Consider the following 23,467-nt stretch of genomic DNA (forward strand, 5'->3'; position numbering starts at 1 on the left):
GTCAGGAGAGGTTTCTAATGGTCAGGAGAAGGTTCTGATGGTCAGCAGAAGTTCCTGAGGGTCAGCAGAAGGTCCTAATGGTCACTAGAGGGTTCTGATGGTCAGGAGAGGATTCTGAGGGTCAAGAGAAGGTTCTGATGGTCAGCAGAAGGTTCTAATGGTCAGGAGAGGGTTCTGAGGGTCAAGAGAAGATTCTGATGGTCAGCAGAAGGTTCTAATGGTCAGGAGAGGATTCTGATGGTCAGCAGAAGTTCCTGAGGGTCAGCAGAAGGTCCTAATGGTCACTAGAGGGTTCTGATGGTCAGCAGAAGGTCTCAATGGTCAGTAGAAGGTCCCAATGACCAACACAAGGTCCCAGTGGTCAGCAGAGGGTCCCAATGACCATCAGAGGCTCTCAATGGCCTCGTATGACCCCAAAAGCCATCAAGTTGTCCCAAGGCCCATCGAGCGCTCCCAACACCCCCCACCAAACCTGGGACCACCACCCACCACCTCTCCCAACCCCCGGAAGTTCCTGAAATTCCCTGAAATTCCTGAAAACCCCTGAAATCCCTGGAATTTCCCACCCCAGACCCCCCCCAAGGAAAGCCCCGACCTGGTGCTTCTGGCGGCGCTTCCTCTCCTGCTCGATCTTCTGCTGCTTCTCCAGCTTCTCGGTGATGCGGGCCTCGCGCAGCGACTGCCGCTTGCTGCGCTTGTAGGCCTTGGCGTTGAGCGCCGTCTCCAGCGCCGTGTCGCGCCGCATGCACACCACCACCTCCTGGCGCAGCTGGAGCACCAAGAGAACGTCCAGGAGGTCGTTACGGGGGCCACCACAAGGTTCCTGGTCCTAAATTTCCTGTGGTTTTTTTGGGGACCACCACCACTCCCAAATCCTGGATTTTTTGGGAGCCACCACCCCAAGGTTCCTGCTCCCACATCCTGATTTTTATAGGAGCCACCATTATGTTCCTCCTCCCAAATCTTGGTCTTTTTGGGAGCCACCACCAACTCCTGGCACAGCTGGAGCACCAAGAGAACGTCCAGGAGGTCGTTACGGGGGCCACCACAAGGTTCCTGGTCCTAAATTCCCTGTGGTTTTTTTTGGGGGCCACCACAATGCTCCCGCTCCCAAATTTTGGTGTTCCCAGTGCTCCTGGCGCAGCTGGAGCACCAAGAGAACGTCCAGGAGGTCGTTACGGGGGCCACCACAATGTTCCTGTTCCAAAATCTCCTGTGGTTTTTTTTGGGGACCACCACCACTCCCAAATCCTGGATTTTTTGGGAGCCACCACCCCAAGGTTCCTGCTCCCACATCCTGATTTTTATAGGAGCCACCATTATGTTCCTCCTCCCAAATCTTGGTCTTTTTGGGAGCCACCACCACAACATTCCTGGTCCTAAGTTTTGGTTTTTTTGGGAGCCATCACCAAGTTCCTCCTCCCAAATCCTGGTTATTTTGGGAGCCACCACCACCTCCTGACGCAGCTGGAAACCCAAAAAGAACGTCCAGGAGGTCGTTTTGGGGGCCACCACAATGTTCCTGGTCCCAAATCCTCATTTTTTTGGAGCCACCACAACGTTCCTGCTCCAAAATCTGGATTTTTTGGGAGTCACCAGAACAAAGTTCCTGCACCCAAATCTTGGGGTCTTTTGGAGCCACCACCACAACCTTCCTGGTCCCAAATCCTGAATTTTTTGGGATTTACCACAATGTTCCTTCTCCCAAATCTTGGTCCTCTTGGGAGCCACCACCACAATGTTCCTGCTCCCAAATCCAGGTTTTTTTACGGAGCCACCACCATGTTCCTGCTCCCAAATCCTGGATTTTTTGGGGATCTACCACCACAATGTTCCTGGTCCCAAATCTTGGCCTTTTTGGGAGCCACCACCACAACGTTCCTGCTCATAAATTTTGGTTTTTTTGGGAGCCACCACCACAACCTTCCTGCTCCTAAATCCTGGCTGTTTTGGGATCTACCAAAATGCTCCTGCTCCCAAATCCTGGATTTTTGATTTTTTGGGAGCCACCACCACTCCCAAATCCTGGTTTTTTTTGGGATCTACCACCATGTTCCTGCTCCCAAATCCTGGTGGGTTTTTTTGGGAGCCACCACCACAACGCTCCTGGTCCCAAATCCTGGATTTTTGATTTTTTGGGAGCCACCACCACTCCCAGATTCTGGGGTTTTTTTGGGATCTACCACAACGTTCCTGGTCCCAAATCCTAGTGGGTTTTTTTGGGAGCCACCACCACCACAAGGTTCCTGCTCCCAAATCCTGGATTTTTTTTGGAGCCACCACCACTCCCAAATCCTGGATTTTTTGGGAGCCACCACCACTCCCAAATCCTGGGTTTTTTTTGGGAGCCACCTCAAGGTTCCTGCTCCCAAACCCATCCCTCACCTGGCGCTGGAAGTTGAGCAGCCTCAGGGCCTTGAGCTCGATGGTGGCTTTGGTCCTCAGGTCTCCGGCCAAGGAGCCGGGCAGGTTCTCCAGCTCCTGGATGCGGTGGGCGATGCGGGCTTGGAGCCTGCGGAGGAGGAGGAGGAGGAGGAGGAGGAGGAAGGATTTGGGATGAGTTCAGCTCGTATTTCCCGTTTGGAAGAGGGTGGGAGTGGTGGGAAGTCACCTCCAGAATTTTGGGATGAGTTGGGATGAGATGGAGAAGAAAAATGAGAAGGACGTGAAAGGGGAGAAGGAGGAAAGGAGAGGAGGAGGAGGAGGAGGAAGGAGAGGAAAAGGAAGAGGAAGGAGGAAAAAAAGGATGGGAGGAGGAAAGGCCCAGAAGGTCTCATGAAGAAGGAGAGAAATGAAGAAGAGGAGGAGGAGGAGGAAGGTTCCAGAAGGTCTCATGAAGAAAGAAGGAGAGAAATGAAGAAGAGGAGGAGAAAGGGTCCAGAAGGTCTCAGGAAGAGAGAAATGGAGAAGAGGAGGTGATGGAAGGCTCCAGAAGATCTCCTGAAGAAAGAAAGAGAGAAAAGAAGAAGAGGAGAAGAAGGAGAAGAAGAAGGAGAAGGAGGAGAAGGAGGAGAAGGAGGAGAAGGAGGAGAAGAAGAAGGAAGAGAAGAAGAAGGAGAAGGAGGAGGAGAAGGAGGAGAAGAAGAAGAAGGAGAAGGAGGAGAAGAAGGAGAAGGAGGAGAAGAAGGAGAAGAAAGAGGAGAAGAAGAAGAAGGAGAAGAAGAAGAAGAAGAAGGAGGAGAAGAAGGAGGAGGAGGAGGAGGAGAAGAAGGAGGAGGAGGAGGAGGAGGAGGAGGAGGAGGAGGAGGAGGAGGAGAAGAAGGAGAAGAAGGAAGAGGAGGAGGAAGAGGAGGAGGAAGAGGAGGAGGAAAGCTCCAGAACATCTCATGAAAAAGAGAGCGAAATGAATAAGAGGAGGACACGGAAGGTTCCAGAAGGTCTCACGAAGAAGGGTAAAAAGGGAGAAACGAAGAAGAGGAGGGCGTAGAAGGTTCCAGAAGTTCTCCTGCCACCCCACCACACCCCTCCACACCTGTACTCCCTCTCCTGCAGGATCTCCACGGGGTCGAGCCCGCGCGGTTTCTGGATGGGGGTGATTCGGTTCTGCTTGGCGTGCATGGGCAGCGCCGGCGGCGCCGGCTGCCCCGGCGAGGGCGGGGGGGGCCCGGGCGACGCCGGCGGCACCGCCGGGGGCACCGGGGACGGGCGGCCGGCGGGGGGGGGCGGCAGCAGCTTCTGGGGGGCCCCGCCCGGGGCCGCCGCCGACAGCGGGCCTGAGGAGAGGAAAAAAATTGAATTTTTTGGTGAGAAATCAGTCCAAAATTTCACCCGAAATTTCTATTTGGTCATGTGGAAATCGACCCTAAAGAAGCAAAAAAAATCACCCAAAATTATGAGGAAATCAACCCTAAAAAACAAAAAAAAAAAAATATCACCCAAAATTTCTATTTGGTTATGTGGAAATCGACCCTAAAGAAGCAAAAAAAATCACCCAAAATTATGAGGAAATCGACCCTAAATAACCCAAAAAAATGGAATTATTAGGCTGGAAATCAGCCCGAAATTCCCCCAAGCCCCGGGGGCAGCAGCAGCTTCTGGGGGGCCCCGCCCGGGGCCGCCGCCAACAGCGGGCCTGAGGAGAGGAAAAAAATTGAATTTTTTGGTGAGAAATCAGTCCAAAATTTCACCCGAAATTTCTATTTGGTTATGTGGAAATCGACCCTAAAGAAGCAAAAAAAAAAATCACCCAAAATTATGAGGAAATCGACCCTAAATAACCCAAAAAAATGGAATTATTAGGCTGGAAATCAGCCCGAAATTCTCCAAAGCCCCGGGGGCGCCGCCGACAGCGGGCCTGAGGAGAGGAAAATTTCATGATTCGTACATAAAAAATTGAATTTTTTGGTGAGAAATTAGTCCAAAATTTCACCCGAAATTTCTATTTGGTTATGTGGAAATCGACCCTAAAGAAGCAAAAAAAAAAATCACCCAAAATTATGAGGAAATCAACCCTAAATAACAACAAAAAAATATCACCCAAAATTTCTATTTGGTTATGTGGAAATCGACCCTAAAGAAGCAAAAAAAAAATCACCCAAAATTATGAGGAAATCAACCCTAAAAAACAAAAAAAAAAAAATATCACCCAAAATTTCTATTTGGTTATGTGGAAATCGACCCTAAAGAAGCAAAAAAAATCACCCAAAATTATGAGGAAATCAACCCTAAATAACCAAAAAAAAAATCACCCAAAATGATGAGGAAATCAACCCTAAATAACCAAAAAAAAATCACCCAAAATTATGAGGAAATCGACCTTAAATCCCCCCCCAAAATTCTAATTATTAAATCCAAAATTCATATTAGGTTACTTGGAAATTGATCCTAAACACCCAAAAAAAAAATCAAATTATTTGGTCAAGAATGAAAAATTGGAGCATCTGACTTAGAAACAGCATGTGGAAAAAAACTGTCCCAATTTCACCCAGAATTCCTATTTGGGCATGTGGAAATTAACCCTAAATAACCAAAAAAAATCACCCAAAATTATGAGGAAATCCATGTTAAATTCCCCCCAGAAAATCAAATTATTATGGGAGGAGTTAAGGGGAGTTGCACAAATTCGGAGTATCTGACTTGTGGATGAATTTGTCCAAAATTCCAGCCCCGATCCCAAGATTTTAACCAGGAATTTTTTTCCATTCTCACCCTCCCAGAGCTGAGAAATTTGGGGTGAATTTGCAGAAATTTGGGGTGAATTCGCAGAAATTTGGGGTGAATTTTCAGGAATTTGGTAAAATTTGGGTGGAATTTGGTGAATTTTGGGTGAAATTTGGTGAATTTTGGGTCTTACCTTCGGGCCAGGGTTTGGGGGGTCCCCCTGGGGGCTGTCCTGGCATTCCTGGGGGAACTCCTGAGGGTCCAGGAGGGGGCATGTTGGGCCCTCCTATTCCTGAAAATGGCCAAAAATTAGGAAAAAATGGGAAAAAATGGGAAAAAAAATGGGAAAAAACTCCCCAGAGATCCCTCAGGACAGGAAAAGGACAAACTCTCCATAAATCCCAGGACAGGAAAAGGACAAACTCTCCATAAATCCCAGGACAGGAAAAGGACAAACTCTCCATAAATCCCAGGAGAGAAGAGGACAAACTCCCCACAGATCCCAAGATGGAAACAGATGGAGATCCCCACAGATCCCAGATGGAACGGGACAAACTCCCCACAGATCCCAGGACAGAATGGGGAAAAACCCCACAAATCCCAGGATAAAATGGGACAAACTCCCCACAAATCCCAAGATGGAACAGGACAAACTCCCCTTGGATCCCCCAGGACAGAATGGGACAAACTCCCCACAGATCCCAGGATGAAAAGGGATGAGTTCCTCACATAACCCAGGATGGAATGGGACAAACTCCCCACAAATCCTAGGATGAAATGGGACAGATGAAATGGGATGAATTCCCCTCAGATCCCTCAGGACTGAACAGAAAAAACTCCTCACAGATCCCAAGATGGAAACAGATGGAGATCCCAACAAATCCCAGGACAGAACGGGACAAACTCCCCTTGGATCCTCCAGAATGGAACAGGACAAATTCCCCACAGATCCCAGGATGAAAAGGGACAAATTCCCCACAGATGCCAGGACAGAACAGGATGAACTCTCCACATATGCCAGGACAGCATGGGACAAACTCCCCACAAATCCCAGGACAGATCCCAGGATGGAAAGGGACGAGTTCCCCAAAGATCCCAAGATGGAATGGAACAAACTCCCCATAAATCCCAGGATGGAACAGGAACAAACTCCTCACAGATGCCAGGATGAAAAGGGATGAGCTCCCCTCAGATCCCAAGATGGAAAAGGGATGAGTTCCCCTCAGATCCCCCAGGACAGAATGGGACAAACTCCCCACAAATCCCAGGACAGAATGGGAAAAACCCCACAAATCCCAGGATAAAATGGGACAAACTCCCCACAAATCCCAGGATAAAATGGGACAAACTCCCCACAAATCCCAGGATGAAAAGGGATGAGTTCCCCACATATCCCAGGACAGAATGGGACAAACTCCCCACAAATCCCAGGATGGAACAGGACAAACTCCCCACATATCCCAGAACAGAACAAGAACAAACTCCCCTTGGATCCCCCAGGACAGAATGGGACAAACTCTCCACAGATCCCAGATGGAATGGGACAAACTCCCCTTGGATCCCCCAGGACAGAATGGGACAAACTCTCCACAAATCCCAGGATGAAAAGGGATGAGTTCCCCACAGATCCCAGGACAGAATGGGACAAACTCCCCACAGATCCCAGGATGGAATGGGACAAACTCCCCACAAATCCAAGGACAGAACAAGGACAAACTGCCCTCAGACCCCCCAAAACCCCTCCCCATTACCCCAAACCCCCTGCCCATCTCCCCAAACCCCCTCCTCACCGTGAGGTCTGGAGTACCCGGGCGGCGCCGGCCCCGCTCCGGGCGCTTGCCCCGGGCCCTGCGCGGCCCCGGCGGGCGGAGGTAGAGCCGGGATCTGCGGCTGCATCCCCGGCAGCGGCCGCTTGCCCTGCACGGCCACCTGCAGGTGCTCCGGGAGGGGCTGCCCCCGTGCCAGCAGCTTGTAGGCCATGATCTGGGCCCGCAGCTGGTGCAGCTGGGCGGCGTTGAAGGGCGAAGGGCCCCGGCCCAAGGCGGGCGAGTCGGAACCGGAACCGTCCAGGGCGGCGCCGGAGCCGCCGGCGGAGCTGCCGGAGGGGCCGTTGGAGGGGACGGGGCTGGAGGCGTGCTCGGAGCCGCCCAGAGGGGAGGGGTAACCTGAGGGACGCAGAGAAATGGGTGGCGAGATGTTGAATCCATCCCTGAGGCAGCTGGAATTGATAAATCCCATTCCCAACTCATCCCTGAGCAATTTGGGGTGGGAAATCCCATTCCCAACCCATCCTTGAAGCATTTGGAACGGGAATCTCACTCCTAATCCAACCTTGAGGTAGTTGGAATGCAAATCCCATTCCCAATCCATCCCTGATGCAGTTGGAATAGAAATTCCATTCCCAATCCATCCTTGAGTAATTTGGGGTGGGAAATGCCATTCCCAACCCATCCCTGAGTAATTTGGGGTGGGAAATCCCATTCCCAACCCATCCCTGAGGAATCTGGGGTGGGAAATCCCATTCCCAACCCATCCCTGAGCCGTCGGAGCTGCCAGAGGGGCCGTTGGAGGGGACGGGGCTGGAGGCGTGCTCGGAGCCGCCCAGAGGGGAGGGGTAAGGTGAGGGACGCAGAAAATCAGGGATTTGTGGATGGAAATTAAGGATTTTTACTCTAAACCCCATAGGGACGGAAAATCTGCTCGCCAATCTATTGCATGGAACGTCAAAGTAACACGAATCCATCCCTGAGGTAGTTGGAATGGGAAATCCCACTCTCAACCAATCCTTCAGTCATTTGGAATGGAAAATTCCATTCCAAATTTATCCCCGAACCATTTGGAATGGGAAATCCCATTCTCAATCCATCCCTGAAGCAGCTGGAATGGAAAATTCCACTCTCAACCCATCCTTGAAGGACTTAGAAAGAGAAATCTGCTCCCAAATCCGTCCCTGAGCAATTTGGGGTGGTAAATCCCATTCCCAACCCATCCCTGAGCAATTTGGGGTGGGAAATCCCATTCCCAACCCATCCCCGAGCCGTCGGAGCTGCTGGAGGGGCTGGGGCTGGAGGCGTGCTCGGAGCCGCCCAGAGGGGAGGGGTAACCTGAGGGACAGAGAAAATGAAAGATTTGGGGACGGGGAGCTGTTAAAAATTAAGAATTTCCAGCCTAAATCCCACAGGGATGGGAAATCTGCTTCACAATCTGATGTATGGAACATCAAAGTAACATAAATCCATCCTTGAGGCAGATGGAAGAGAAATCCCATTCCAAATCCATCCTCGAAGCAGGAGGGATGGGAAATCCCATTCCCAACCCATCCTTGAAGGACTTAGAAAGAGAAATCTGCTCCCAAATCCATCCCTGAGGCGGTTGGAAGGGGAATTTCAATCCCAATCCATTCTTGAGGCATTTGGAATGGGAAATCCCATTCCCAATCCATCCTCAAAGCAGGAGGGATGGGAAATCCCATTCCCAACCCATCCCTGAAGCATTTGGAACAGAAATTCCATTCCCAATTCATCCTTGAGGTAGTTGGAATAGAAAATCCCATTCCCAATTTATCCCTGAAACATTTGGAATAGGAAATCCCATTGCCAACCCATCCTTGAGGCATTTGGGATGGGAATTTCACTCCCAATTCATCCTTGAGGCATTTGGAATTGGAAATCTGCTCCCCAATCCATCCCTGAGGCAGCTGGAATTGGAAATCCCATTTCCAATTTATCCCTGAAGCATTTGGAATTGGAAATTCCATTCCCAATCCATCCTTGAGGAATTTGGAATGGAAAATCCCATTCCCAATCCATCCCTGAAACAGCTGGAATTGGAAATCCACTCCCAAATCTCTTAGGCAGGAATAAAGAGCAAGAAATCCCCTCCCAAAATCCAAATCCAGGATTTGGACACTGGTCCCAACCTTTGGGATTCCCAATTTTTGGAATGCTGAAAACCTCCCAAAATCCAAGGATTTTCCCAATTATTTCCCAAGGATTTTCCCAAGATTTCCCCAATGATTTTCCCATGGATTTTCCCAAAAATTTCCCAAGGATTTTCCAAAGGATTTTCCCAGGATTTTCCCAGAATTTTCCCAAGGATTTTCCCAATGATTTCCCCAGGATTTTCCCAGGATTTTCCCCCAGGATTTTCCAAGGATTTTACCAGAATTTTTCCAAGGATTTTCCCAAGAATTTTCCCAGGATTTGGTCACCATCCCCTCCCACCACAATCCCAATTTTGGGAATGCTGAAAACCTCCCAAAATCCAAGGATTTTGCCAAGAATTTTCCCAATGATTTCCCCAGGATTTTCCCAAAGATTTCCCAAGGATTTTCCCCCAGGATTTTCCAAGGATTTTACCAGAATTTTTCCAAGGATTTTCCCAGGATTTGGTCACCATCCCCTCCCACCGCAATCCCAATTTTGGGAATGCTGAAAACCTCCCAAAATCCAAGGATTTTCCCAGGATTTTCCAAGGATTTGGATACTGCTCCCCTTCACCACGATCCCAATTTTGGGAATGCTGAAAACCTCCCAAAATCCAAGATTTGGACACGTTTCCTCCCCTTCCTCCCTTCCCACAATCCCAATTTTGGGAACGCTGAAAACCTCCCAAAATCCAAGGATTTTCCAAGAATCTTCCCAAGCATTTTTCCACGATTTTCCCAGGATCCCAACCTTGGGAATGCTGATCCATGGGGCTGGGGGGGGGTCCCATCCCCGCGTGCCCCCCCGGGCGCATCCCCATCCCCTTCATCTGCCCGTAGCGAGGATCCTCCGCCATTCCCTTCTCGTGCATCGCGTCCAGGGGCTGCAAAAAAACATCCCCAAAAAATCAGGGAAATCCCGGAAAAAATTCTGTTCCAAATCCCCCCAAACCCACAGAATGACATCCCCAAAAAATCAGAGAACTCCTGGAAAAAATTCCGTTCCCAACCCACAGAATGACATCCCAAAAAAATCAGAGAATTCCTGGAAAAAATTCTGTTCCTAACCCACAGAATTATATCCCAAAAAAATCAGAGAATTCCTGCAAAAAATTCCGTTCCCAACCCACAGAATTATATCCCAAAAAATCAGATTTCAGCAGATTTCACCATTTTCTTCTTCTCTTCTCCACCTTCTTCTCCTTCCTCTCCTTTTCCATCTTCTTCTTCACCTCCTTCTTCTTCTCCATCTCCTTCTTCTCCTCCTTCACCTTCTTCTCTTCTTCTCCACCTTCTTCACCTTCCTCTCCTTTTCCATCTTCTTCTTCACCTCCTTCTTCTTCTCCATCTTCTTCTTCACCTCCTTCTTCTCCCTCTTCACCTTCTAGTTCACCTTGTTCTTCACCTTCCTCTCCTCCTTCTTCTCCATCTTCTTCTTCACCTCCTTTGATTTTGGAATTCTGGGATTCCTCACCATGGATGGTCCCAAAACCATCAATCCCAAACCTGAAGGTTTGTGAAGTCTGGAAATGTGGAATTCTGGGATTTTAAGGTCTGGAATTCTGGGATTCCTCACCTTGGATGGTCCCAAAACCATCAATCCCAAACCTGAAGGTTTTTGAGGTCAGGATTTTTAAGGTCTGAGATTCTGGAATTCTGAGGTCTGGAATTCTGGCATTCTGTAATCCTGCAATTCAGAAATTTTGAGGTCTGGGATTCTGGAACCCTGAAATTTTGAGGTTTGGGATTCTGGAATTCTGCGGTCTGGATTTGTGGGATTCTGAGGTCTGGAATTCTGGGGTTTTGAGGTTTGGAATTCTGAAATTCTGGAATTCTGATGTTTGGGATTCTGGAATTCTGAGGTCTGGAACTCTGGGATTCTGAGATCTGGCATTCTGAGATTTTGAGGTCTGGAATTCTGGGATTCTGGAATCCTGAAATTTTGAAATTTTGAGGTTTGGGATTCTGGAACCCTGAAATTCTGAAATTTTGAGGTTTGGGATTCTGGAATTCTGCAGTCTGGATTTGTGGGATTCTGAGGTCTGGAATTCTGGGGTTTTGAGGTCTGGAATTTTGAGGTCTGGAATTCTGGAATCCTGAAATTCCAGAATTTTGAGGTCTGGAATTCTGAAATCCCGAAATTCTGGAATTTTGAGGTCTGGAATTCTGGAATCCCGAAATTCTGGAATTTTGAGGTCTGGAATTCTGGAATCCCGAAATTCTGGAATTTTGAGGTCTGGAATTCTGGAATCCCGAAATTCTGAAATGTTGAGGTCTGGAATTCTGGAATTCTGGAATTTTGAGGTCTAGAATTCTGGAATCCCGAAATTCCGGAATTTTGAGGTCTGGAATTCTGGAATCCTGAAATTCCGGAATTTTGAGGTCTGGAATTCTGGAATCCCGAAATTCTGGAATTTTGAGGTCTGGAATTCTGGAATCCCGAAATTCTGAAATGTTGAGGTCTGGAATTCTGGAATTCTGGAATTTTGAGGTCTGGAATTCTGGAATCCTGAAATTCCGGAATTTTGAGGTCTGGAATTCTGGAATCCCGAAATTCCGGAATTTTGAGGTCTGGAATTCCGGAATTGTGGGGTTTTGGCGTCCCGACTCACCTTGTGCAGGGGGTGGATGGTGTCGGGCGCGTAGCCCGGCGCCGGCAGCGCGTGCCCGGAGTGCCCGGAGTGCCCGGAGCCGGGGGAGGGGCCGGGGGAGGGGCCCAGCATGGAGCTGGGGGAGGGGCCGGGCCCGGGGGAGGGGCCGGGCCGGGGGGTCCCGCCCAGGGGGGGCTCCGGGGTGGCCATGTCACGTCAGGGGCTGGGAACGGCACCTGGAACGGGGAAACACGGGAATAATTAGTGATTAATGAGTAATTATTAATTATTAATGATTAATAATGAATAACTAATAACTCTGGGATTGAGGGAGAGCCAGGGGGTCCCGCCCAGGGGGGGCTCCGGGGTGGCCGTGTCACGTCAGGGGCTGGGAACGGCACCTGGAATGGGGAAACACGGGAATAATTAGTGATTAATGAGTAATTATTAATGATTAATAATTAATAACTAATAACTCTGGGATTGAGGGAGAGCCCGGAGGTCCCGCCCAGGGGGGGCTCCGGGGTGGCTGTGTCACATCAGGGGCTGGGAACGGCACCTGGAATGGGGAAACACGGGAATAATTATTGATTAATGATTAATAATTAATAATTCTGGGATTGAGGGAGAGCATGGGGGTCCCGCCCAGGGGGGGCTCCGGGGCGGCCATGTCACATCAGGGGCTGGGAACGGCACCTGGAATGGGGAAATATGGGTTAATTATGGCAATAATTCATGTTTATTAATTAATAGCTCATAATAATTAATGACTAATTATTTTGGGACTGAGGGATTGATGGGGGGTCCCGCCCAGGGGGGGCTCAGGGGTGGCCATCTCACATCAGGGGCTGGAAATGGGCACCTGGAATGGGAATTGTGATTAATTATGGGAGCAATTATTAATTAATAATAATTAATAGTTGATAAATAATGACTAATAATTCTGGAACTGAGGGAGCATCAGGTGGGAAATGTCCTTCCCAATTCGTGGTCAAGGAATGAGCACGGAACTCTCCACAGTTTGTGCTCCTCAGGCAGGAGGAATTAAAATAATAATTTAAAAATTTAGTAATTAAAAATAAAGATTTAAATGAAAATTAAACAATTGAAATTTAAAATAATTTCATTTCAATAAAATAATTAAAATTGAATTATATAAATAATTCAAATTTTATTATTTAATTTTTCTTCATTTATTACACAATTCCTCCTCTTTTTCATTGATTTTTTAATTAAAATTATTTCATTTCAATTAAATAATTAAAATTTATATTTGAAATTTTCTCCTTTATTCCTCTTTTTCATTTCCTTTAAATCCTTATTTAATTAAAATTATTTCATTTTAAATTCTACACATAAAATTTAATTATCTGAAGTTTTTCCATTACTCCTTTTTTAATTTAATATTTTTATTTAATAAAAATTATTTCTTTTTATTAAACAATTCAAATTCAATTTTTTGAAATTTTCTCCTTTCTTCCTCTTTTTAATTTCATTTTTCATTTAATAATAATTATTTCATTTTAATTTAATAATTTAAATTTAATTATTTGAAATTTTCTCCATGCCTCCTCTTTTTTATTCAATTAAATTAATTTAATTTGATTTAATTTAATGTATGAAATCACCTACCTAAGGGCATGGTAGTCCTCGATGCCTCACAGGGACGAGCTCCTAACATCAGGCTGGGGAAAAAAAAGAGAATTAATTAGGAATTAATTAGGGAATTTCATTATCCAACAGCATTAGCAAAGCAGAAAATTCCTAAAAAATGGGAATTTCCTCATGGATGAGGCAAATTTGGGGGATTTTGGGGGAATTTCCAAAGAGGATTCCCAAAAATATAACTGGGATTTTTAAATGGAATTCCCAAAAATATAATTGGGATATTTAAATGGGATTCCCAAAACCATAATTGGGATTTTTAAATGGAATTCCCAAAAATATAATTGGGATTTTTAAATGGGATTCCCAAAACCATAACTGGGATTTTTAAATGGGATTCCCAAAACCATAATTGGGATTTTTAAATGGAATTCCCAAAAATATAATTGGGATTTTTAAATGGGATTCCCAAAAATATAATTGGGATTTTTAAATGGGATTCTCAAAAATATAATTTTTTGGGAAGGGTCTCAGTTCGGGGGGGGCCCAAGGGGGGTTCAGTGTCCTCAGGAAGGACAAAACCAGAAAAAATCCCGGAATATTTTGGGGGTAAAAAGGGAAATTTGTGTGAGGATTTTGGGATATGGAGGAAAAGGAGGGAGAAAAAAGGGAATTTAATTTAGGGGGTTGTGGGAAAAGCTGATTTGGGAGGAAATAGGGGGATAAAAAGGGGGGAAATGGGGGATTTAGGATGGGGAGATCCTGTGAGGGGAGACTGATCCTGAGGGGGCTGAGGGGGGATTTTGTGAGGGGATCCCAAGATGGAGGATCCTCTGAGGGGAGATTGATCCTGGAGGGTTGAGGGAGAATCCTCTGAGTGGATTCCATGAGGGGGGATCCCAAGATGGAGGATCCTCTGAGGGGGGATTGATCTGAGGGGGCTGAGGGAGAATCCTCTGAGGGGATTCCATGAGGGGGGATCCCAAGATGGAGGATCCTCTGAGGGGAGATTGATCCTGAGGGGGCTGAGGGAGGTTCTCATGAGGGGAGATCTTCTGAGGGGGGATCCCATGAGGGGATTCCATGAGGGGGAATCGATCCTGGAGGGTTGAGGGAGAATCCTCTGAGGGGAACCTTTGAGCGGATCCTCTGAGGGGGGAATTGATCCCGAGGGGCTGAGGGAGAATCCTCTGAGGGGATTCCATGAGGGGGGATCCCAAGATGGAGGATCCTCTGAGGGGGGATTAATCCTGAGGGCATTCCACGAGGGGGGATCCTATGAGGGGATTCCATGAGGGGGGATCAATCCTGAGGGGGGGATCCCATGATGGGATCAATCATGGGGGGGCTGAGGGGGGATTTTCTGAGGGGAACCTTTGGGAGGATCTTCTGAGGGGAAATAAATCCTGAGGGGGCTGAGGGGGGATCCCATGATGGAGGATCCTCTGAGAGGGAATCAATCCTGAGGGGCCTGAGGGAGGATCCTCTGAGGGAACCTTTGAGGGGATCTTCGTAGGGGGAATTGAGGGGGGATCCTGAGAGGATTCCATTAGACGGGATCAATCCTGAGGAGGCTGAGGGGAGATTTTCTGAGGGGATCCCATGATGGAGGATCCTCTGAGGGGGGATTGATCCTGAGGGCATTCCATGAGGGAGGATCCTATGAGGGGATTCCATGAGGGCGGATCGATCCTGAGGAGGCTGAGAGGGGATTTTCTGAGAGGAACTTTTGAAGGGATCCTCTGAGGGGAGGTTGATCCTGAGGTGTTGAGGGAGAAACCTCTGAGGAGATTCCATGAGGGGGGATCCCAAGATGGAGGATCCTCTGAGGGGGGATTGATCCTGAGGGAGGTTCTGATGAGGGGGGATCCTCTCAGAGGGGATCCCATGAGGGGGGATCCATCCTAAGGAGGCTGAGGGGGGATTTTCTGAGGGGAACCTTTGAGGGGATCCTCTGAGGGGGGATTGAGGAGGGAATTGATCCTGAGGGGGTTGAGGGGGGATTTTCTGAGGGAAACTTTTGGGGGGATCAATCCTTATGGAGGATCCTCTGAGGGGAATCTTTGCGGGGAGATCAATCCTGAGGGGGCTGAGGGAGGTTCTGATGAGGGGGGATCCTCTGAGGGAATCCTATGAGGGCATCCCATGAGGGGGGATTGATGGGGAATCCTCTCAGGGAATCCTATAAGGGGGGATCCCATGAGGGGACCCATCCTGAGGGGATTCTCTGAGGGGGGATCAATCCTGAGGGGTTGAGGGGGGAATTTGAGGGGATTCCATGAGGGGGGATCCTCTGAGGGGGGATCAATGCTGGGAAGGCTGAGGGGCGATCAATCCTGAGGGGAACTTTTGAGGGGATCCTCTGAGAGGGGATCCTATGAAGGGAACCTTTGAGGGGGGATCCTCTGAGGGGAATCTTTGAGAGGAGATCAATCCTGAGGTGGCTGAGCGGGGATCTCTGAGGGAATTCCGTGAGGGGAGATTCTATGAGGGCATCCATCCTGAGGGGGGATCCTATGAGGGGAACCTTTGAGGGCATCTTCTGAGGGAGGATCCTATGAGCAAATCCTCTGAGGGGAAATCAGTCCTGAGGGGTTGAGGGGGGATCCTCTGAGGGGAACCTTTGAGGGGATCCTCTGAGGGGGAATCGATCTTTAGGGACTGAGGAAGGTTCCTAAGAGGAAGTATCCTATGAGGGGGGATCGATCTTGACGGGGTTAAGGGGGGAACCTATGAGAGAGCAATTCTGAAGGGGCTGAGGGGGGATCCTATGAGGGATCGATCCTGAGGGGGCCTAGGGGGTCCCGCTATGGTAAGGGGGAGAAGAACCTCAAGGCCCCGCGCTGAGGGCGCCGCCGGTGCCGAACAAAGGGCCCGTGACCCTCGCGGGCCGCCGTATCCACCCCTCACCCCCCCTCAGCCGGCCTTACCGGAGCCGGAGCCTTTCCCGGAGCCCTTCCCGAGGCTCATCCCGGCCCGATCCCGACGCGATCCGGAGCCCGGTGCCGGCAGGGGGAACAAAGGAGCCGCCGGAGCCGCCGCCGCCGCCTTAGGGAGCGCCGGGCCCGCGCCTGCGCGTCCCGCCCCACGCCGCCGCCCCGCCCACCGCGCGCGCTCAGCCAATGGCGCGGCGAGCCGGCGCCGGCGCGGCCAATGAGAGGCGAGCGGAGGGACGCGCGCGCGGCTCCTGGGGCTCCGCCCACAGCAGGAGCAGCCAATGGGAACGCGGCGCGCTGCCCCCCCACAGTAAAAAGAAGGAGGGTGGAAGGGCAGGCCACGCCCACACGCTGTGCGGCAGCCAATGGGAGGCGAGCTCGGACGATTCCTCCCGTCCCTAGCCTGACTGAGCTGTCAGTCACTCATCCAGCCAGCCAATCAGCGTGGCGCCCTCCCTCCGCTGCCAATGAGAAGGCGGGGACTGGAGCGGGGAGAGGCGGGGCTTGCGGAGGCGCGCATGCGCAGAGCGAGGGGCACTGCGGCGGGGGGGAGGGGCGGGAGAGAAGCCGGGCTCCGGTGGGGGAGGGGCGGAAAAGGGGGAGGGGATCCCCCGATTTTGGGGGGGTCCCAGAGATTTTGGGGGATTTTGGGGTTCCCAGTCCAGGGGGATCCCGAAATTTGGGGGTTCCCAGGGATTTGGGGGATCTGGGGGGCCCCAGTCCAGGGGGATCCCCGGATTTGGGGGGGGGGTCCCAGGGATTTTGGGGGTCCCATTCAAGGGGGATCCCGAAATTTGGGGGGGTCCCAGGGATTTTGGGGGTCTCGATCCAGGGCGATCTCAGAATTTTGGGGGTCCCAATCCAGAGGGATCCCAAGATTTTGGGGGTCAAATCCAGGGGAGTCCGAGGGATTTTGGGGTCCCAGTCCAGGAGGATCCCTGGATTTGGGGAGGGTCCCAGGGATTTTGGGGGGGTCCCAGGGATTTTGGGGGATTTTGGGGGTCTCAGTCCAGGGGGATCCTGAAATTTGGGGGTTCCCAGGGATTTTGGGGGGATCCCAGGCATTTTGGGGGTCTCAGACCAGGAGGATCCCTGGATTTGGGGGGGTCCCAGGAATTTTGGGGGATCCCATCCCAAGGCACCCAGCACCCCCCTCATCCCCTGGAAGATCCCCCCATGTCCCAAACCTTGTTTTCGTTCAACATCTTTATTTTTAACCTCAGACTTAGAAAGAACAAAGAGAAATAAAAAGAAAATCCAGGGCGATGTGGAGCCCCTCAGCCAGGTGCGCTCCAAACCTGGATCACCTGGGTTCTGCCCACCTGGGACCATCCAGAGCAGATCCTCCCGTGGTGGAGAAGACCTCTGAGGATATCTAGTGTGGGTTAAGACCACCAAAATATGGGAAAAATGAGATTTTTTTTGGGTTAGAAGTTGACAAATCCAAGAGGATGAGGAGCCCCCAGCCAGGTGTCTTCTCAACCTGGATCACCTGGGTTCTGCCCACCTGGGCTCACTGGGGATCAATCCATCACGGTGGATGGATTGATGATGGAGAAGACCTTCAAGTGTTGCTGAAGACCACCAAAAGATGGAAAAAATGAGATTTTTCTGGGTCAGAAGTTGACAAACCCAGGAGGATGTAGAACCCTCAGCCAGGTGCGCTCCAAACCTGGATCACCTGGGTTCTGCCCACCTGGGACCATCCAGAGCAGATCCTCCCGTGGTGGAGAAGACGTCCAAGGATACCTAGTGTGGGTTAAGACCACCAAAAGATGGAAAAAATGAGATTTTTTTTGGGTCAGAAGTTGACAAACGCAGGAGGATGTGGAACCTTCAGCCAGGTTTCTCCTCAACAGGAATCAGTGGGGACCATCCAGAGCAGATCCTCCCATGGTGGAGAAGACCTCTGAGGATATCTAGTGTGGGTTAAGACCACCAAAAGATGGAAAAAATGAGATTTTTCTGGCTCAGAAGTTGACAAACCCAGGAGGATGAGGAACCTTCACCCAGGCGTCCTCCAAACCCGCGTGCTGCCCACCGGGGACCATCCAGGTTGGCTTCTCCTGCGGACCACGGACCTGGAGCCGCTCACGAAGCTCCTCCCGCGCCCCGCACCGATGTTTGGCCAAATTACAGCTCTGCGAGAAGCTCCTCCCGCACCGGGGACACGCGTAGGGCCGTTCCCCGGTGTGACACCTCTGGTGGGCCACCAGCCCCGAGCTCTGCGAGAAGCTCTTCCCGCACTGCCCGCACTCGTAGGGCCGCTCCCCGGTGTGGGTCCTGTGGTGGACAATCAGGCTGAAGCTGGCGCCGAAGCTCTTCCCGCACTGCCAGCACACGTAGGGACGTTCCCCGGTGTGCGTCCTCCTGTGCTTGACCAGCGTGGAGTTGTGCTTGAATCCCACCCCGCAGTCGGGACAGCGGAAGGGCCTCTCGTCCGTGTGGACGCGCTGGTGGAGGAGGAGGTCGGACGTGGTGTGGAAGCTCTTCCAGCACCGGTCGCACTCGTAGGGCCTCTCGCCGGTGTGGATGCGCTGGTGGACCACCAGGGCTGAGTTGCTCTTGAAGCTCTTCCCGCAGTCGGGGCAGCAAAACGGCCGCTCCTCGGCGTGGCTGCGTTGGTGCTTGAGGAGCGTGGCGGTGGTGTAGAACCTCTGGTGGCACTGGTCACACTCGTAGGGCCTCTCCTCAACGTGGTCGCTCTGGTGGATGACCAGGCTGGAGATCTCCTCACACTCGTAGGGCCTCTCCTCAGTGTGGTTGCTCTGGTGGATGATCAGGCTGGAGCTCTCACTGAAGTTCTCACACTCGTAGGGTCTCTCCTCAACGTGGTCCGTCTGGTGGACGACCAGACTGGAGCTCCCACTGAAGTTCTCCTCAGCGTGGTCCCTCTGGTGGACAATCAGGCTGGAGCTCTTGCTGAAGTTCTCCTCACACTCATAGGGTCTCTCCTCAGTGTGGTCCTTCTGGTGGATGACCAGGCTGGAGCTCCTGCTGAAGTTCTCCTCACACTCCTCAGCGTGGTCCTTCTGGTGGACAATCAGGCTGGAGCTCTTGCTGAAGTTCTCACACTCGTAGGGCCTCTCCTCAGCCCTCTGGTGGATGATCAAGCCGAAGCCCTCACGGAAGTTCTCCTCAGTGTGGTTCCTCTGGTGGATAACCAGGCTGGAGCTCTCACTGAAGTTCTCACACTCGTAGGGTTTCTCCTCAGCGTGGTCCTTCTGGTGGACAACCAGGCTGGAGCTCCCGCTGAAGTCCTCCTCGCGCTCCTCACTGTGGATGAACCGGGGTTTCACCAGCTTGGAGTTGTCACTGAAGCTCTGCCCACACTCCAGAAGGTGGAACGGCTTCTCCTCCACGTGCGAGCGCTGGTGCACCACGAGCTCCCCGATGCTCTTGAACCTCCGGCGGCACTGCTCGCACTCGTAGGGTTTCTCCGCAGCGTGGCTCCTCTGGTGGACAATCAGGTTGGAGCTGTTGGTGAAGCCCTTCCCGCACTGAGGACACTCGTAGGGCCTCTCCCCGGTGTGGCTCCTGTGGTGGACAATCAGCTGCGAGCTCCTGCTGAAGCTCTTCCCGCACACCCCGCACTCGTAGGGCTTCTCCCCGCTGTGCGTCCTCTGGTGGACCACCAGGTAGGAGCTGGTGCTGAAGCTCTTCCCGCACTGCCCGCACACGTAGGGACGTTCCCCGGTGTGGATCCTGCGGTGGGTGGTGAGCGTGGAGTTCTCCCTGAAGCCCTTCCCGCACTCGGGGCAGCGGAACGGCCGCTCCTCGGTGTGGATCCTCTGGTGACCACGGAGCGTGGAGCTGCTCGGGAACCTCTTCTTGCACACGTCGCACTCGTAGGGCCTCTCCCCGGTGTGGTTCCTCTGGTGGACGATCAGGTGGGAGCTGGTGCTGAAGCTCTTCCCGCACAGCCCGCACCCGTAGGACCTCTCGCCGTTGTGCATCTTCTGGTGGACGATGAGGTAGGACCTGGTGTTGAAGCTCTTCCCGCACACCCCACACACGTAGGGGCGTTCTCCCGTGTGGATCCTGCGGTGGCGGATCAGGGACGATCTCCACCTGAAGCTCTTCCCACACTCCGAGCACCCGTGGGGCTTCTCCTGCCCACCCTGGAGCTGCTCATGGAGCCCCAGCTCGGCCTCAGCCACCAGCTCCTCGCTGCTCTCCATGCTCAGCTCCTGCTCTGGGGGAGCAAGGACAGGGACACGGTGGGATTTGCCCCCGTGGGGACAAGGACACGATGGGATTTGCCCCACAGTTGAGGGTGAGATTTGGGATTTCGGATTTGCCCAAGAATTCAGGATGGGATTTGCCCCGCAATTGAGGATGGGATTTGGGATTTGCCCCACACCAATGACAGGATGGGATTTGCCCCCATCCCAGCATGGGATTTGCCCCACAGTTCAGGGTGGGATTTGGGATTTACCCCACAAGGACAGGATGGGATTTGCCCCAAAGTTGAGGGTGAGATTTGGGATTTGCCCCAAAATTCAGGATGGGATTTCCCCCACAAGTTCAGGAAGGGATTTGGGATTTGCCCCACAAGGACAGGATGGGATTTACACCACAAGTTCAGGATGGGATTTGCCCCACAATTCAGGACAGCATTTGGGATTTGCCCCCATCCCAGCATGGGATTTGCCCCACAATTCTGGGTGGGATTTGGGATATGCCCCACACCAATGACAGGGTGGGATTTGCCCCACAATTCAGGACGGGATTTGGGATTTGCCCCACAAGGACAGGATGGGATTTGCCCCACACCAACGACAGGAAGGGATTTGCCCCACAATTCAGGACGGCATTTGGGATTTGCCCCCATCCCAACATGGGATTTGCCCCACAATTCAGGGTGGGATTTGGGATTTGCCCCACAAGGACAGGATGGGATTTACCCCACAATTCAGGAAGGGATTTGCCCCACAATTCAGGGTGGGATTTGGGATTTGCCCCACACCAATGACAGGGTGGGATTTGCCCCACAATTCAGGACAGGATTTGGGATTTGCCCCCATCCCAGGACAGGATTTGCCCCCACCCCCCTTTCTCCCCCCCAGGCCGGGCTGGCAGCTGCCCCAGCACACAGAGGGTTAAAAGGGGCCCTGCCTTCCTCGAGATTTCCTGAAAAATCTCTTTTTTTAGGGTTTTTTCCCCTCTCCTGAGCAGCTGAGGAGCCTGTGAGGAAAAGATAAACAAGAATTATCTGCGGCTGCGGAATGCCACAGGCGCGGCCAGGATTGGGCCACTCTGGGTGTTTTTAATTTGTTTTTAATTTGTTTTTAATTTGTTTTCAATTCATGGCCAATCACTGGGAGCAGTGTCGGATTCTCTCAGGGTCAGCAGCTTTTGTTATCATTCCTTCCAGGGTTTTTTCCTTTTGAGCCTTCTAAAGAAATCTTTTCTCCTATTTTTAGTAGGGTTTAACTGTATAATTTTCTTTTAATATAATATATATCTTTATATATACAATTTCAATTAATAACTACATTAATACATACAGTTTTAATATTTTATTTACTTTAAATACAATATCTACCTTAAAATTATAATTTAAATTAATATATTATTATAAATATTATATATAGTTTTAAAATAAAATTGTATTTAAATATAATACAATATAAAGATAATAAATACATTTTAATAATTATATTTCTATATATAATTTTAATATATTATTTTCTTTTAATATAATATATATCATAAAATAATATGTTTTAAAGTAAGATATATTGTTTTAATGTATAATTTTCTCTAATTATAATATATATAATAAAATAATAAATATAATTTAAATTAGCAGCTACATTAATATATATAGTTTTAATAAATAATTTTTATCTATATCATAAAGTAACAACTATCATTCTAATTAATATATGTAGTCTTAATATTTATTTTTATTTAATTATAATACATATATTAAAATATAAACAATTTTAATTAATATATATTGGAATATAGAGTCTTTTAATATATAATTTTTCTTTTAATATAACACCTATCATAAAATATTAAACTTTAATGTAATATACATCATAAAAAATAAATCAGCCCTATGAAATAATAAATAATAACTAATACAAAATAATAAATCAGCGCTCCCAGTTCCCTCCCAGCGCTCCCAGCATCGCTCCCAGCGCTCCCAGTAAGACCGAGCTCCCCCATCCGCGCTCACCTGCGGGCCCCGGGGCTGATGCGGCCGCGCTTCCTCCCGCTCCTCCTCTTCCTCTGTCCCTCCTCTTCCTCCTCCCGCTCCTCCCGTGTCCCTCCTCCTCCTCTTCCTCCTCCTCTCGCGCTCCTGCTCCTCCTTTCCTTCCTCCTCAGTCCCTCCTCTTCCTCCTCCCGCTCCTCCTTCTTTCCCTCCTCTCTGCACTGGGAGCGATACTGGGAGCGCTGGGAACGATACTGGGAGCGATACTGGGAGGGAACTGGGAGCGCTGGGAGCGATACTGGGAGCGATACTGGGAGCGATACTGGGAGCGCTGGGAGCGATACTGGGAGGGAACTGGGAGCGCTGGGAGCGATACTGGGAGCGATACTGGGAGCGATACTGGGAGCGATACTGGGAGCGATACTGGGAGGGAACTGGGAGCGCTGGGAGCGATACTGGGAGCGCTGGGAGGGAACTGGGAGCGCTGGGAGGGAACTGGGAGCGCTGGGAGCGATACTGGGAGCGATACTGGGAGCGATACTGGGAGCGATACTGGGAGCGATACTGGGAGGGAACTGGGAGCGCTGGGAGCGATACTGGGAGCGCTGGGAGCGAACTGGGAGCGCTGGGAGGGAACTGGGAGCGCTGGGAGCGAACTGGGAGCGCTGGGAGGGAACTGGGAGCGAACTGGGAGGGAACTGGGAGCGCTGGGAGCGATACTGGGAGCGCTGGGAGCGATACTGGGGGCGCTGGGAGCGGTACTGGGAGCGCTGGGAGCGATACTGGGGGCGCTGGGAGGGAACTGGGAGCGCTGGGAGCGAACTGGGAGCGCTGGGAGCGATACTGGGAGCGATACTGGAAGCGCTTTCCCGGCCGGTGCCGCTCTTACTGGGAGCGCTGGGAGCGAACAGGGAGCGGACGGCGCCGGGCGGGGCCGGACAGAATGGGCGTGGTTATGCAAATCCGGGAGGGATCGCGCGCTGGGATTGGTGGGCGGGAGGAGCGCGGGGTGTGCTCGGTGACGTCACGGCCGGGTTTGGGGAAACCGGAGCGTTCGGTGAGAGGGGAGCGGGAATGGGAATGGAACCGGGAACGCGGACATGGAGCGGGATTGGGGACCGGGAATGGGGACCGGGAATGGGAA

At 50.9% G+C, this 23,467-nt stretch overlaps 2 protein-coding genes across 2 annotated transcripts in view; both read right to left on the reverse strand.

Annotated features, from left to right (window-relative positions):
• The window catches only part of SMARCA4 (SWI/SNF related, matrix associated, actin dependent regulator of chromatin, subfamily a, member 4), a 58,999-nt gene extending 42,739 nt beyond the window's left edge, over nucleotides 1–16,260 (reverse strand). The window contains 9 exon segments of the mRNA XM_058821484.1: nucleotides 596–769; nucleotides 2,386–2,512; nucleotides 3,473–3,713; nucleotides 5,294–5,392; nucleotides 6,891–7,265; nucleotides 9,777–9,909; nucleotides 11,638–11,852; nucleotides 13,249–13,301; nucleotides 16,152–16,260. Coding sequence (XP_058677467.1) covers nucleotides 596–769; nucleotides 2,386–2,512; nucleotides 3,473–3,713; nucleotides 5,294–5,392; nucleotides 6,891–7,265; nucleotides 9,777–9,909; nucleotides 11,638–11,826 — 1,338 coding nt within the window. The 5' untranslated portion in view covers nucleotides 11,827–11,852; nucleotides 13,249–13,301; nucleotides 16,152–16,260.
• A 1,120-nt stretch (nucleotides 16,261–17,380) lies between these two features.
• Nucleotides 17,381–22,378, reverse strand: LOC131569116 (zinc finger protein ZFP2-like). The gene is made up of 2 exons (XM_058821339.1): nucleotides 22,348–22,378; nucleotides 17,381–20,352 (listed from the first exon to the last, which is right to left on the reverse strand). Exon 2 carries the CDS (start codon nucleotides 20,336–20,338, stop codon nucleotides 18,128–18,130), a length of 2,211 nt encoding a protein of 736 aa, XP_058677322.1. The 5' UTR covers nucleotides 20,339–20,352; nucleotides 22,348–22,378; the 3' UTR covers nucleotides 17,381–18,127.
• Between the last annotated feature and the right edge of the window lie 1,089 nt (nucleotides 22,379–23,467).

The sequence above is a fragment of the Ammospiza caudacuta genome, chromosome 29 (assembly GCF_027887145.1).
Source record: "Ammospiza caudacuta isolate bAmmCau1 chromosome 29, bAmmCau1.pri, whole genome shotgun sequence".
NCBI classification, from domain to species: domain Eukaryota; kingdom Metazoa; phylum Chordata; class Aves; order Passeriformes; family Passerellidae; genus Ammospiza; species Ammospiza caudacuta.

Coding starts and splice junctions, on each gene's coding strand:
- LOC131569116 (XM_058821339.1), bottom strand. CDS start 20,338: ATGGAGAGCAGCGAGGAGCTGGTGGCTGAGGCCGAGCTGGGGCTCCAT.